This window comes from Heloderma suspectum, chromosome 4 (assembly GCF_057233095.1).
Source record: "Heloderma suspectum isolate Gila_16-S chromosome 4, 16-S_ref, whole genome shotgun sequence".
NCBI lineage: Eukaryota > Metazoa > Chordata > Lepidosauria > Squamata > Helodermatidae > Heloderma > Heloderma suspectum.
In genome coordinates, this window is record NC_139461.1 from 243,850,080 (window position 1) to 243,862,404 (window position 12,325).

The window sequence follows — 12,325 nt, forward strand, 5'->3', positions numbered from 1 at the left end:
TAGATTTGCTCCCATGTTGCAAGGGTTATTGCTAATCAAGTCCACCCACACTGACCTTGCTGAACGACATCAGTTCTTCTAGCCCTGTATCCTGCCTGCTACCCCTCACTGGCACAGTGCTACTTAATCTGTCCCTGCCTTTCTTTCCTCCCCAGCTCCCCATACTTATTGAAGATCTGCTAGCCCACACAGCCCACTTTGTTGTCCTCCCAGTCGATAGGCTATTTTTCAACAGCCAACTCTGAATATCTTTTCACCAGAGCCAAGATTAAATTCTGCACAAATGCAGGATTCCACAATGCTTCATAGTCTGGATTTCACTTGCTGAACATCAGGTTTCATTGTTGACATCCAAATCTGTGGAAGATCCATTAGCCACTTTTGTCCCATTGAATTCAATGGGAGTGTTAAAAAGATACACTAAATTCTCTCTCATTGAGATTGCACCCTTAAATCTTAAGTCTGTTTTGGTGAATTGCTAATAACATTGGCATCAACTTGCTAAGTGAAATACTTTTGCACCCTTTGTGCCCTAACAAACAAACAAACAAACAAAACTGTTCTAGTCTGCAGTTGCAACTTGCAACCCATGGTGTGAATTGCACTAAATGAGATCAAAGAGAAACCAGTGCAAAATGATTTCAGAAATCTCACCCTGTATGATCCCTTTGATGCCTACATACAGACAAGATGAATCAAGAATAAGCCCATTTTGACCAGGACACTTGATGTTGGAGTCTTTCAGGAGTGCAGCTCTGTTTCCTAATTAAAACTGTGGCTTCAGGGAGAAAGCTGTTTTTATGGGTTGTCTCCTTTAATTGTGTATGGATAAACCTACACTCAAGCTAAGATCTTGCTTACTTTTAAGTTCAGATGATCAGCCCAGTGCCCAATAACTTTATACTCAGGTGTGGCATTCTTGATTTGGTACTGGTAGATGTCATAGCGGCCTGGAGCATCTCCATTCTCATTGAATGTCACTGGGGTCCCAGCAATACCTGCAAGACACAAAGCATTTAGTTTGGGGGAAGCATTGCTAGTTTGGGCTGTATGTTTGATCCACCAAATGAAAGTTTATCTGTGTGTGTGTGTGTGTGTGTGTTACACATACACAAATGTATACATAGTATGAGAATCAAGTGGAATCCTGAGTTTGATCTAGCCAAAGTTAAGTACATTTAAGTCCTACTGATTTCAGTGCTTATGCTAGCAATGAGCGAACATGTGATGTTCGAGCTCGTTGAAGTTTTCCAAATTCCTCCTCAAGGCTTGGTGTGTCTCATTCCCTAACTGTAAAAACTGTGCATTAAAAATGAGCAAGTTTCCTTACTGAAAATGTGTATTTGCCACCATATGCTGAAGTATGAAAATGCAGATTTGGGGTCGGGGGATGTGCATATTCACATGTGCAGAAGTTGGGGAGTGTGCAATTGCACAATTTCAAACACAAATACAAAGTTTGGAAAATTGCCAAAAAATAAATAAATCCTGCTCGCATTCAGGGTTGCAAACAAGGTATGTTCACATGAGTTGTAAACAGGAATGAAATTCCTGTACAACCCTAGTTTAGGCTTAGCTTATTACATCTTTAACGCTTCCCTTTAATATCAAGGCGACATGCTTAACTTCAGCCAGATTGGGGCAAAGGTATTCAATGTCTGTTCCATGTTTCCAGTAATTCAGCAATTAAACCAACCTTGCAAAATTGTCCAATAAGTAAACTAACAAGGATATTAAAATCTCCTGGCTCTTCATTTGGGATAATAGATGTAGGAGAAAGACTCTCAGGTCCTGTACAGACAAACAGTTTCATTGACAACAAGGGGCCAGATCTGCAAATCAGTAAAATCCCCTCTTGTGAATTTCAGGGGTTAGCTGCTCTTCAGCTTTTGAGTTCGACTGGCTGTACCCCAATAAGAACCTATCCCTCTCACCCTTATATGAAGTATTTAAAATCTATTTCTTTGCCTTGGGCAAGTAGAAAAGAGCATCAGTCTTACCCTTCAACTCCTGTATTGCCAAGAGAAATCCTTCTGGTCTTTCTGCTCACATGGTTATAATCTATATAATAATTATATATTTGTACAGAGCTAAAGTCCAGATGCCTCCTTTGTTGACCAGGCCACCCACCATGTTAGGTGCTGTACACTCTGAAAATCAATAGACCATTTTGACATATGAGGCCGAGATTGGCTTTGTTTTGGCTCCAAATGCCAATGGGAAACCTGCAGAGGGAAACCTGTGGTGCCTGTGGAGCACATTCAATGCCTTTTCCAAATTCTCTCTGACATTGACAGCATTCATAAGTGGCACAAAAAACAATGTACTTTTCGCTGACCTGCAGTGAAAACACCTGAAGTCTCTATCCCAGCAAGTTTATAATTTGAATATAAAATGAGGGGCAGCCAATACCGGAGCTGAGGGCATTGATTTGCATTCACACATTCTCAATTAAAGCAGCCTCATGCAACCATGGCCATGCTGGCTGGGAATGATGGGACCTGTAGTCCAACACATCTGGAGGGTGCCAATGATGTTGAATGTCCCCTATATTAGGGGCTGTTGAATTAAAGCATTTCCCACCAACTATGTAAACTTGGTCAAGTTTCTTGTAGGCACCAAAGCGGGGGGAGGCGGGGGGAGCAGGGTGGATAAGTTCAGTTTAGGTTATATAAGGTGCTAGGCTAGGAATCAGATTGCAAAAGGGACAAAGCGAAGGACAGTTGCCTTTCACTTGTCATTCATCCAATCAGTTCCATTATGTCCATGAAGCACATGCCGAAGGACAGTATGCAGGTCTCCCTCCCTCCCGAGCCACCTGCGTATTTGTTACACCTCTGCTGGATGTCCAGGCATATTCTTCTTCCCTAACCCATTGAGCAATGAATCCATATATAGTGACAGTACATCATGAGGCTACATCATTCATTCACCAAGAGCGGTAATCCCCTCTCAGTATTCAACCACAGAGCTGGAGACAGAAAATAACATCGCATTTATATAGAGAGCTGGGTAAATCTGCACTTCATGAAATCGAAAAGCTGAAAGCCATAGCTGGAAGGAAGCTGAGAGCAGGCAGATGCTGAAAGAGACTGTGCTGCACATACCTTCTGGTCCACCTCTGTGTAGTACTGAGCATCCTTCTTCCCCTTCCTGCCTTGCTATCTCCTCCCCCCGTCCCAGCCACAATAGGCTGTTGCTGTTTCCCCAAACTTGAACAAATACTCTTCAGTCCTGCCCTAATATCTGAGTCCCAGACACGACACTCATCACTGCAGTCTAGGTTCTCTAAGCCTATTGCCATGTGTATGGCCCTGCTCCTGTGCCCTTTACAACAGGCTGACATAATTCAATTAACCAACCTCACTGCAGGAATAGTAGCCATAATAAGGATAAATTTTAGACTATGCTCCTTGGGACAGACACGTGTCTTCCTATATTTTATAGTGCCATGGGCATTGATGGCAGAACCAGAAGAGCAATAGCAGCAGATGATGCTCAAGCATAACGGTTAAAAGCGGATGCACAGGTTCAAAGGTCAGCTTGCTGTATATGCTCCAGGTTCTCACTGGTGCGCTCCCATTCCTGAAGTGAGGTTGGCACACAGCCACAGGTGGAGCCCTGGTCTGCATAACCCACTGTGCTACTGCAGTTTTCAGAAAAAGGAACAGAGGTTGGATTCAGCCAAGAGCTCTCTGCTGAAAACCATGGGCCACAGAAAGTGGTGGGCATGCTTGCGTGAACAGAGTGGCAGGCCGGTTGCTCTCTCATATGCTCTGTGAGGCTGACCTACTCACCACAACAAAACACACAGATCCAGGCAAGTGAAAAGGTGAGCTGAAAGACAGGATGGCTACCTTTCCCATTCCTGTTCTGGATGCCTTTGCAGACAGCTCATTATACTTGATGCACACAGTGAGTGATGAGCATTGACATCCCTGCCACTCATGTGCAAAGGGGACATGAGTTACAGAGGAGCAGTGAGGGATGTAGCCCGTGAGGGAGATGAAGGCTCTTCAGTACAAGAGCAGTCAGTGCCTGATCAGGCATTTGCACCAGCTGCTCCAGAAATGAGCGGCCAAAAACAGCTTCATTTGCCCTCCCCGTTTTGGCTCTCTTGGAGAGCTCTCTCCTTCTCCCCAGTGCTTGCATGTACATACATGCTAGACCCAAAGAAACAGAGACTGCTTTGTCCTTTCAACTGCACTGATCTTGCTGGACTAATTCTAAAACCAGAGGGAGGAGAAAAGTAAAAAACAAGCCAGAGTGCAGACACCTCAGCCTCTCCACACTGCTCTCTCACACACACACTGTAAAAAAGACATTCATGGGGATGGAAATGGCAAAGTTCTATCCCAGCTAGTCTTCAACAGATCAGGACTCAGTCCCTCCCTCCTCTCTTGACCTCCTCCTTCCTTCTTGGAGAACAGAGTCCATCCTCCAACATGGAAAACAGGGAATGATCTATTCTGCCCCCACCCTATCCCAAAGCAGGAAAAGACAGGATGAGCAGACAGAAAGCAGGAGACTGCCCCCAGCAGGAGTTTCCACACTGGATCTTGAAAGTTCATTCCAGAACCTTGCCCATATATCGATAGAGTCTGGAATACACTGGGAAATTGTAGATGGGAGCCATGATAAAGCTCACCAGCACTTCTTGTGCATGTCATCTATATAACTGTTGTATTCCAGAGGCAGACTCCTGCGGGGTATTCCAGTTTGATAGCTCCTTTCCACACACTGGGCTTATCCTGATGCAACCAAGATTATAATCCAATCTGTATGGGTGAAACACTCTCCTGAATGCCCTGATATGCAATGAGATCACATCTGTTCTGCTCTGCTCTGCCCACTTTCCATAGATTTTTCAAAAAGCAATTAAGGTGCAATTTTCCCCCAAATCAAAGCATTTAGAAGACCTCTTCCCCAGGTCAAAACTGGAAGCAGGGGAATTTCAACCACTGGCAAGCTTGTACAATGAAAAAAAAATTAGATCAGCACTTAGCAGTATCTTAAAATGCCCAGTTTAAAAGAAAAGTCTAATTAAGAGGAGTCACCCAGTTGGCTGGCTGCAAATGGACGATCAGACATAGTAAGGGAGATGTATGGCATGCAGTTAAAATGTACTTATCCAGAGAAGGATGTGACCAGATGAGAAGTACTATGAAAACTTTAATTACATTGGTTTATTTAGCAAGTTGCCTGAAACACAGGCACTCGGCTGCTTTTCTTTCTCCCAAAAGTTTATCTTAAAACAAAATCAAATGAATTGCATAAATAAACCCCAATAACATTAGAAAGCAGAAAAATCAGACAACAAGATTGGGAGGGAATAAATAAGGGAGACAGATTGTGAGGAGATTGCAGAGGAGAGATAAATAGATGCAATAAGAAAACAGGAGCAGAAAATGTATTTTAAAGACATATAATGTGAGGAAGTAATGATTTTCTAGAAGATGTAAAGGAATCACTAATTGAGGAGAGGGAACATTTTGTGCCAAACAAAAAAAAAATGGAAAGAGACTAAGGAAATAAGAGCTATTAACATGGGATTGTTCATGTGAATAGAATTATGATGGGGTTTTAGAAACTGTCAGGTTTGGTCCAGCTTTGCCACGTGCTCCCTGGCAATCCATATAGGGACAGCTACAAAAGCGCAAGGGCCCACACACCTGGGTATCGAGAGGCGGATACAGAGAAATTTCATTCCACCCCCATCCAACTGCCTAGATCTAGGATGATTCTTTCAGTCATTAGGAGCCACTTTATACATTCTAGGAAAGTTTCCCCATCACATGAGTTTGCAGCCAGCACTGTATGTGTGGACAGCAACAAATTTCTGAAAATATTGAGTAAAAATGTGCCTGAGAGCACTAACCAGTCATGATCCCCAGGTTTATATTTATCCATTTCCCCTCCACAAATTATAGTAACCACTGCAGAGAAACATGCAATGGACAAAAAGAATCCTATTTTTCCTGTGATGCATGAAGTGCCCCTAAATGACCCCCACCTCCTTTAGAGACACTCTTTGCCTTTAATACTGTTAGACTTGTTGAAATCAGTGGGACTTAGTGATGACTCATTTTAAGTCCCATTGATTTCAATGTGTCTGCTCTAAGTATCACTAAGTCTGGATCCAACCCTAGAAGCTTTTAGTGCTACCCAATCTTTGTTCTTCTACTGTAAGCTACATTTGGATTTGCAATTGACTTTCCACACTTTGATGAGTATAGTGCTTTTTGTATGTGCACATTCCACTATGTTTCATCCACACTGATGGAGATAACATAGCCATGTGGGCAAGGAAGAACAATGCACCTGAGTATGCCATTTTAACAACAAGTTTATTTTTGAATCAATTTTAAAATGTGCTCAAAATTACGTTTTTTCTTTTGTGCCAATCTTTTATTTATTTACTTTAAACATGGGCAAAAAAAAGTGTTGTAGGACCATTTTTAAATGGATTAATAAAGCGACACACTGCTGAAATGGCACTATCTGGAAAGGTAATAGTAAAGGTTGCTGAAGTGAAGAGGCATGGTGATAGAGTTCTACTGCCTGAAATGTCATTGCATGCATCAAAATCACATCTCTTCAAAAAGAGGCTAAGGTGGACTATACCTGTGGAGATTGTGCTAGTGTTCCATTCTCACCACCACCACATCAAAAATGGAAGGCAGCATTTTTGACCTTCCAAATAGGGATGTACGAAAGTCACTTACCTTTTCGAAGGGTGACATTCGCGGTGGGGGGGAGGCGCTCCGTCCCTCCCCCTGGAATTCTGGCCGAGGGGGGAGGCTCTCCGTCCCTCCTCCCGAAATTCTGGCCGGGGGGGAGGCGCTCCGTTCCTCCCCCAGCGGAATCCTGGCCGGCCAGCTCCACTCCACAGGGATTCTGCGGAGCCGCCAGCCAGCTCCGCCAGCAGCCGGACATCCGGCCGCTGGCTATCAGGGACGCAAATGGCGGTGGCCGTAGCCACTGCTGTTTGCGTCCCTGCAGTCAGCCGTGATAGGCTATGTAAATGTTTACATAGCCTATAATGGCTGATTTTTAAAAAAAATGCATGTATGCAAATGGCGGCACCCATGGGCGCCGCCATTTGCATTCCTTATTTTGGCATGTCTTAGTCTACGTAAACATTTACGTAGACTAAGACGGCGAAAATAAGGGGAACTCAAATAGCGTAGCGTCTACGCTATTTGCGTTCCCCTTATTTTTGCAGTATAAGTCTACTTAAATGTTTACGTAGACTAAGACGTGCCAAAATAAGGAACGCAAATGGTGGCGCCCATGGGCGCCGCCATTTGCGTACGCGCGTTTTTGTTTTTGTTTTAAATCAGCCGTGATAGGCTACGTAAAGATTTACGTAGCCTATCACGTTTTTTTGTTTTTTTAACTGGAAATGGTGGCGGCGGTGGCAGCCGGTCGGAAGACCGGCTGCCGCAGCCGCCGCTGCCAAACCACCACCGCAGCCGCTGCCGCAGCCACCGCTGCCAGGAAGATCCGCCCAAGGTAAGTCCCGTCCCGGGGGGGCGGGGGGGCAGACCGTTCCGACACCGATTTTGGGGGGCTGAATGTGCTAGCATTCAGCCTCCCCGAGATCCGTGGCAGAATTCTCTGACATCCCTACTTCCAAATGAAATGGAAGAAGCATGGGGAAAACACAGGAAAACAATATGGTAAAAATATCACATAGGGGGTGTCTCCATGAGCAATTTAGTCCGAGCTGGCTGTGTTTGGAGGTTGTTAGGGATATATGACATTGTGGCCAACCAGCAGACAGCCTGGGGCTTATGGGGGAAAAACCAGATTTCCTGAGACTGCTTAAGTCGGGTTCTCCCTGGTATAGTTTCTGTGTGCCCTAACATCTGCATTTACCTTGGGTATGCTAGCCCTGCCCAGGGGTGTGCCTTTCACCGTGACCCCAGTCAAGGGGTGTTTCCTGTGTGTTTCCCATCCCTGCACAAACGCATTAGTGTCTACTCAGAAGTAACTCCCATTGTGCTCAATGAAGCTTGTCCCCTGAATGCCCACATCAGAATTTACAGAGATCCCCCTCAACTGAAATGGCACAGTTTAAAGCACAAAGTCCCTAAATGTTATCGAGGCTCTGATTCTCCATTGTTTGGTTTATTGCCTTAGGAAGCAATGTCTTCACACCTTCATTATAGAGATCCTCCGCAGCATCAGGTTAGAAAGGGGGCTGGTTTCCCATCCCTGTGTTCCCCCTGCCTTTCCAAGCACAAGCATATGTGTGTCTATTCGGAAGTAACTCCCATTGTGCTCAATGAGGCTTGCCCTCTGAATGCCCACATCAGAATCCCCCTCAATTGAAATGGCACAGTTTAAAGCATGAAGTCCCTAAATGCTCTATAGCATGATCTCAAGGCTCTGACTGATTCTCTGATTCTCGGTTGTCTAGTTTATTGCCTTAGGAAGTAACTACTTCACACCTTCCTTATAGAGATCCTCCGCATCATCATTAGAAAAGGGGGCTGGTTTCCCATCCCTGTATTCCCACACACACACACCTTTCCCAGCACAAACATATGTGTGTCTACTCGGAACGGAAGGTACATCTGGAGCTTCAGGGGAAAGGAGAAAGGGAGGAGAGGGGGGAAGCCTCTCTTATTGGTTGAGCAGCCCCTGCCAGTCAGATGACATTCACTCCAACCTCCACCCCCTCCTGGAAGTATGTTCTGTGAAGTGATTTTTACTGGTGCAGAGCACTCACTCATGAAGCCCTGCATGGACCAAAGCACAGCAAAGCTGATTCCTTTTTAAAAAAAATCAATTACTACTCCACTCACTTCTCCTTCCCTTGTCATGGAAACACCCCCATAGATGCCCCAGAAAAAACAATGAATGAACAAGCAGTCCCAATATCAGAGTAAACACCCCACAGCATTTGATTCTGATGTGCCTGGCTCTCAAGACATATGGAAGGGAAGGAAGGAAGGAAGGAAGGAAGGAAGGAAGGAAGGAAGGAAGGAAGGAAGGAAGGAAGGAAAGGCATCATCCACTACCTGTGGATAAAAGATGCAAAACCATATGGAAGGTTGCAAATAAGGCATTTAAATATTCACTCAGGTTTGTATATAATTACACCAGGGAGGGCATGTCATCATGCCCCAAGAAGCCTCAACATGCCCCAACATGAGCCCTCAAGTAAATGAAGTCTAGCCTTGAGGGCAATCCCAGCCAGATGGACAGACCTGAGAAATTGACGCTACGGATGTACTTGAGCAGCTCTGCACCATCGACTGGGTCCATCTTGGGGCAGAGGCCAATCTTCCCTGGGCACAAGTTCTTGTGCATGTTGTGCAGTGCGTGGCCCATGGCATAGACAGCATCGATGACAAACTGCACCTTTCCCTCCTGCTCATAGGCAGAGTCCTGGCCAATCCGTTCACGATCTGGAACACAAAAAAGACACCGTGCAGGATTCTGTCATATGCTTCTGTTGGCAGCTGCAGACTTAAAGGGTTGTCTGTTGCCATTACAATCTGGTATTTGCTGCAGTTGCTGAATATTATTATTATGCCACTGTCAGAGGTATGGCTTGATCGCCTTACAAGGCTCCATTCCCCTTGTGCAGAGTGTCCTTTGAGGCCTTCCAGAGCCCACTGAGGAAAGACATGCACTGAGGAGGAGAAAATAGTATGCAATAAGTCATGGGAGAGAACCATTAAAGTACTGGTGGGTTTGCTGCACATTAAGCAGCGGGGAGGTGGGGGGGGGCATAGTTAAAGACCACTGAGAGATGAAGAGGTTACCAAAGAGCTGTGCTGCCTGAAGAGCTGCCAGTAAAAGGACTGTAAAAGCCACAGAAGTATCTAATTCCATGAGATGTTTATGGTGATTTAGAACATAAGAAGAGCCATGCTGGATCAGACCAAGGGTTCATCTAGTCCAGCATTCTGTTCACACAGTGGCCAACCAGCTGTCGACAGGGGACCCACAAGCAAGACATGAGTGCAACAGCACCCTCCCGCCCATGTTCCCCAGCAACTGGTGTACATAGGTATACTGCCTCTGATACTGGAGGTAGCATATAGCCACCAGGACTTGTAGCCATTGATAGCCTTTTCCTCCAGGAATTTGTCTAACCCCCTTTTAAAGCCATCCAAATTTGTGGCTATCACTACATCTTGTCATCACTACATCTTTGTAGATGTCTTGAATAAGGAGCAGGGTTTAGACTGTTCTCTCACATGAGAGAATTAAATCAATTTTTGCCTAAATCAGTTCCTAATGGGAATGCAAAACTTATAGTGCTCATTCCAACTGTTGATGTCTCTCTTCTGTAGGGATGGATGAATCTGTCAATTCTGGTTTCTCTCAGTTTCCTACTTTTCTAATCTTAACTTTGGTTCATCCCATTTCCACATCAGTTTGAAATGTATTTATTTTTAAAAGCCTGTACAAAAACTTGTACATGCTTTTGTGAGCATTTCTTCTAATACATTCATGTTATTATGCAACTTCCCCTAATATATGCATTCTTGCAGGCAGTTTTTCCTAATACAGGGATGGGTACCATCTGGTCCCCCAGATGATGTTGATCTGCAAGTCCTATCATCCCTCACCATTGACTATGCCAGCTGGGGCTGATGGGAGTTGCAGTTGTATCTAGATGGCCACAAGTTGCCCTCCCCAGCCCTAACTGGGTGCATTCATAATGCTCTATTAGTGTTTCTGGCCATCTGGAGGCTTCTATTCACATTTTATGAAAAATGTACATTTTGTACACACACTAATGTGTACCTTTGCAAAAATGCACATTTCACATGTGAGAATATGCACATTTGCAAAAATGTGCAGTTTCGCACATACAAAAACATGCACATTTTTGTGATAGCCATTTAATTTCTTTTAGAAATGGTGACCGCAGAGCTTGACAAGGCTGCTGTGGTGAGTCCAGGCTGCTCGCTGAGAGTGGGAGGGGCTCAAGCGCAGTCCGGGGAATGGTGAGCGGGGGCAGGAGTCTGGGGTGAGTTCGCACATCCCTACATTCAAGTGAACACAAGCAGAAGCCTTTTCAGAGCTTCTCCCTCAATACAGGAAAGTCAGGGTCTGAGAGGACAGGAACACTAGAACACTGGCAGGGCTTGTGTGCATGCCCAGGTCTACATTTTGCCTTTATGTGAGCAGGCAGAATACCTGCACAGGTCTCCCATTAGAGCTGTTTGTAGATCCAAAGTGACACCACACAGCGTACATCCTTTGAACTTCCAAACTTGCTCACCCCAGTCACGGCTTGAGCTGTACATATGCAAATATCATTCAGCCTCTGTGGCATCATCCATCTACCCACTGGTTGCTCTAGCATCAAGTCTCTCAGGCACTATCAACTGTGTCAAAGGATGGTCTGTACAACATCCATCAGTTCCAGGATGTGCTCTATCCAGTCCTTACCACTGCCAGACATTCTTCCAGGTTTCCTTCCATCCCAATCCTCCCCCCTACCTCCCTCTACCCCTGCCCCCACCCCCTCTCCAGCCAGCACCAGATTACAGGATCGTTCAAGTATACGCTAATTACCCATGACAGCTGCCTGGCTCTTCCTGTCATAACCGTTCTTAATGGGATTTGAAACATGTTAATCATTCGGCAAAAGATAACGATTAACGTAGCATGCTGTTAATTAGAGCTAAGAGAGGGTCCCCTGTGGAATAGTGCAGTGTCGTAGGGATGTACGAAAGTCACTTACCTTTTCAACGGGGTGATTCATGGGGGGGGAGACGCACCGCACCTCCCCCCGAAATCCTAATCTGGCTGGCTCCGCTCCGTGGAGATTCCACAAAGCTACCAGCCGGGGCTGCCTGCAGCCAGACATCCGGCCACTGGGCAGCCTTCCGGGGGGGGAGAAACGCGTACACAAATGGCGGCGGCTACAGCAGCCACCATTTGCATTCCTTTTTTCCCCTGCCATTTTAGCCTAAGTAAATATTTACGTAAGCTATTACGGAAAAAAAAAAAGGAACGCAAATAAGCGCCCACTACGCTATTTGCGTTCCCCTTTTTTTCGCCGTAATAGCTTACATAAATATTTACATAGGCTAAAACAGCAAAAAAAAGGAAATGCAAATGGTGGCCACTGTAGCCGCCGCCATTTGCGTACGCTGTTTTTTTGGGGGGGAGGTTGCGTGCCATGATAGGCTACATAAGTATTTACAACTTTACGTAGCCTATCATGGCAAAGGCAGCTACGCAAATGGCATGTTGGCCACCATTTGAGTCTGCAGCAGCCGGCTGAGAGACCAGCTGCCACTGCCGCTGCTGCCGGAGCCACTGCCGGAGCCAGAGCTGCCGGAACGTT

General features: G+C 45.4%; 1 protein-coding gene across 1 annotated transcript in view; it reads right to left on the reverse strand.

Annotated features, from left to right (window-relative positions):
• Window positions 1-12,325, reverse strand: part of GRM4 (glutamate metabotropic receptor 4) — a 378,281-nt gene that overhangs the window by 69,895 nt on the left and 296,061 nt on the right. The window contains exons 6-7 of the mRNA XM_084851663.1: window positions 9,219-9,419; window positions 862-998 (exon numbers count right to left, since the gene is read on the reverse strand). Of these exons, the coding sequence (XP_084707789.1) occupies window positions 862-998; window positions 9,219-9,419 (338 nt within the window). The remainder of the gene's footprint in view (window positions 1-861; window positions 999-9,218; window positions 9,420-12,325) is intronic.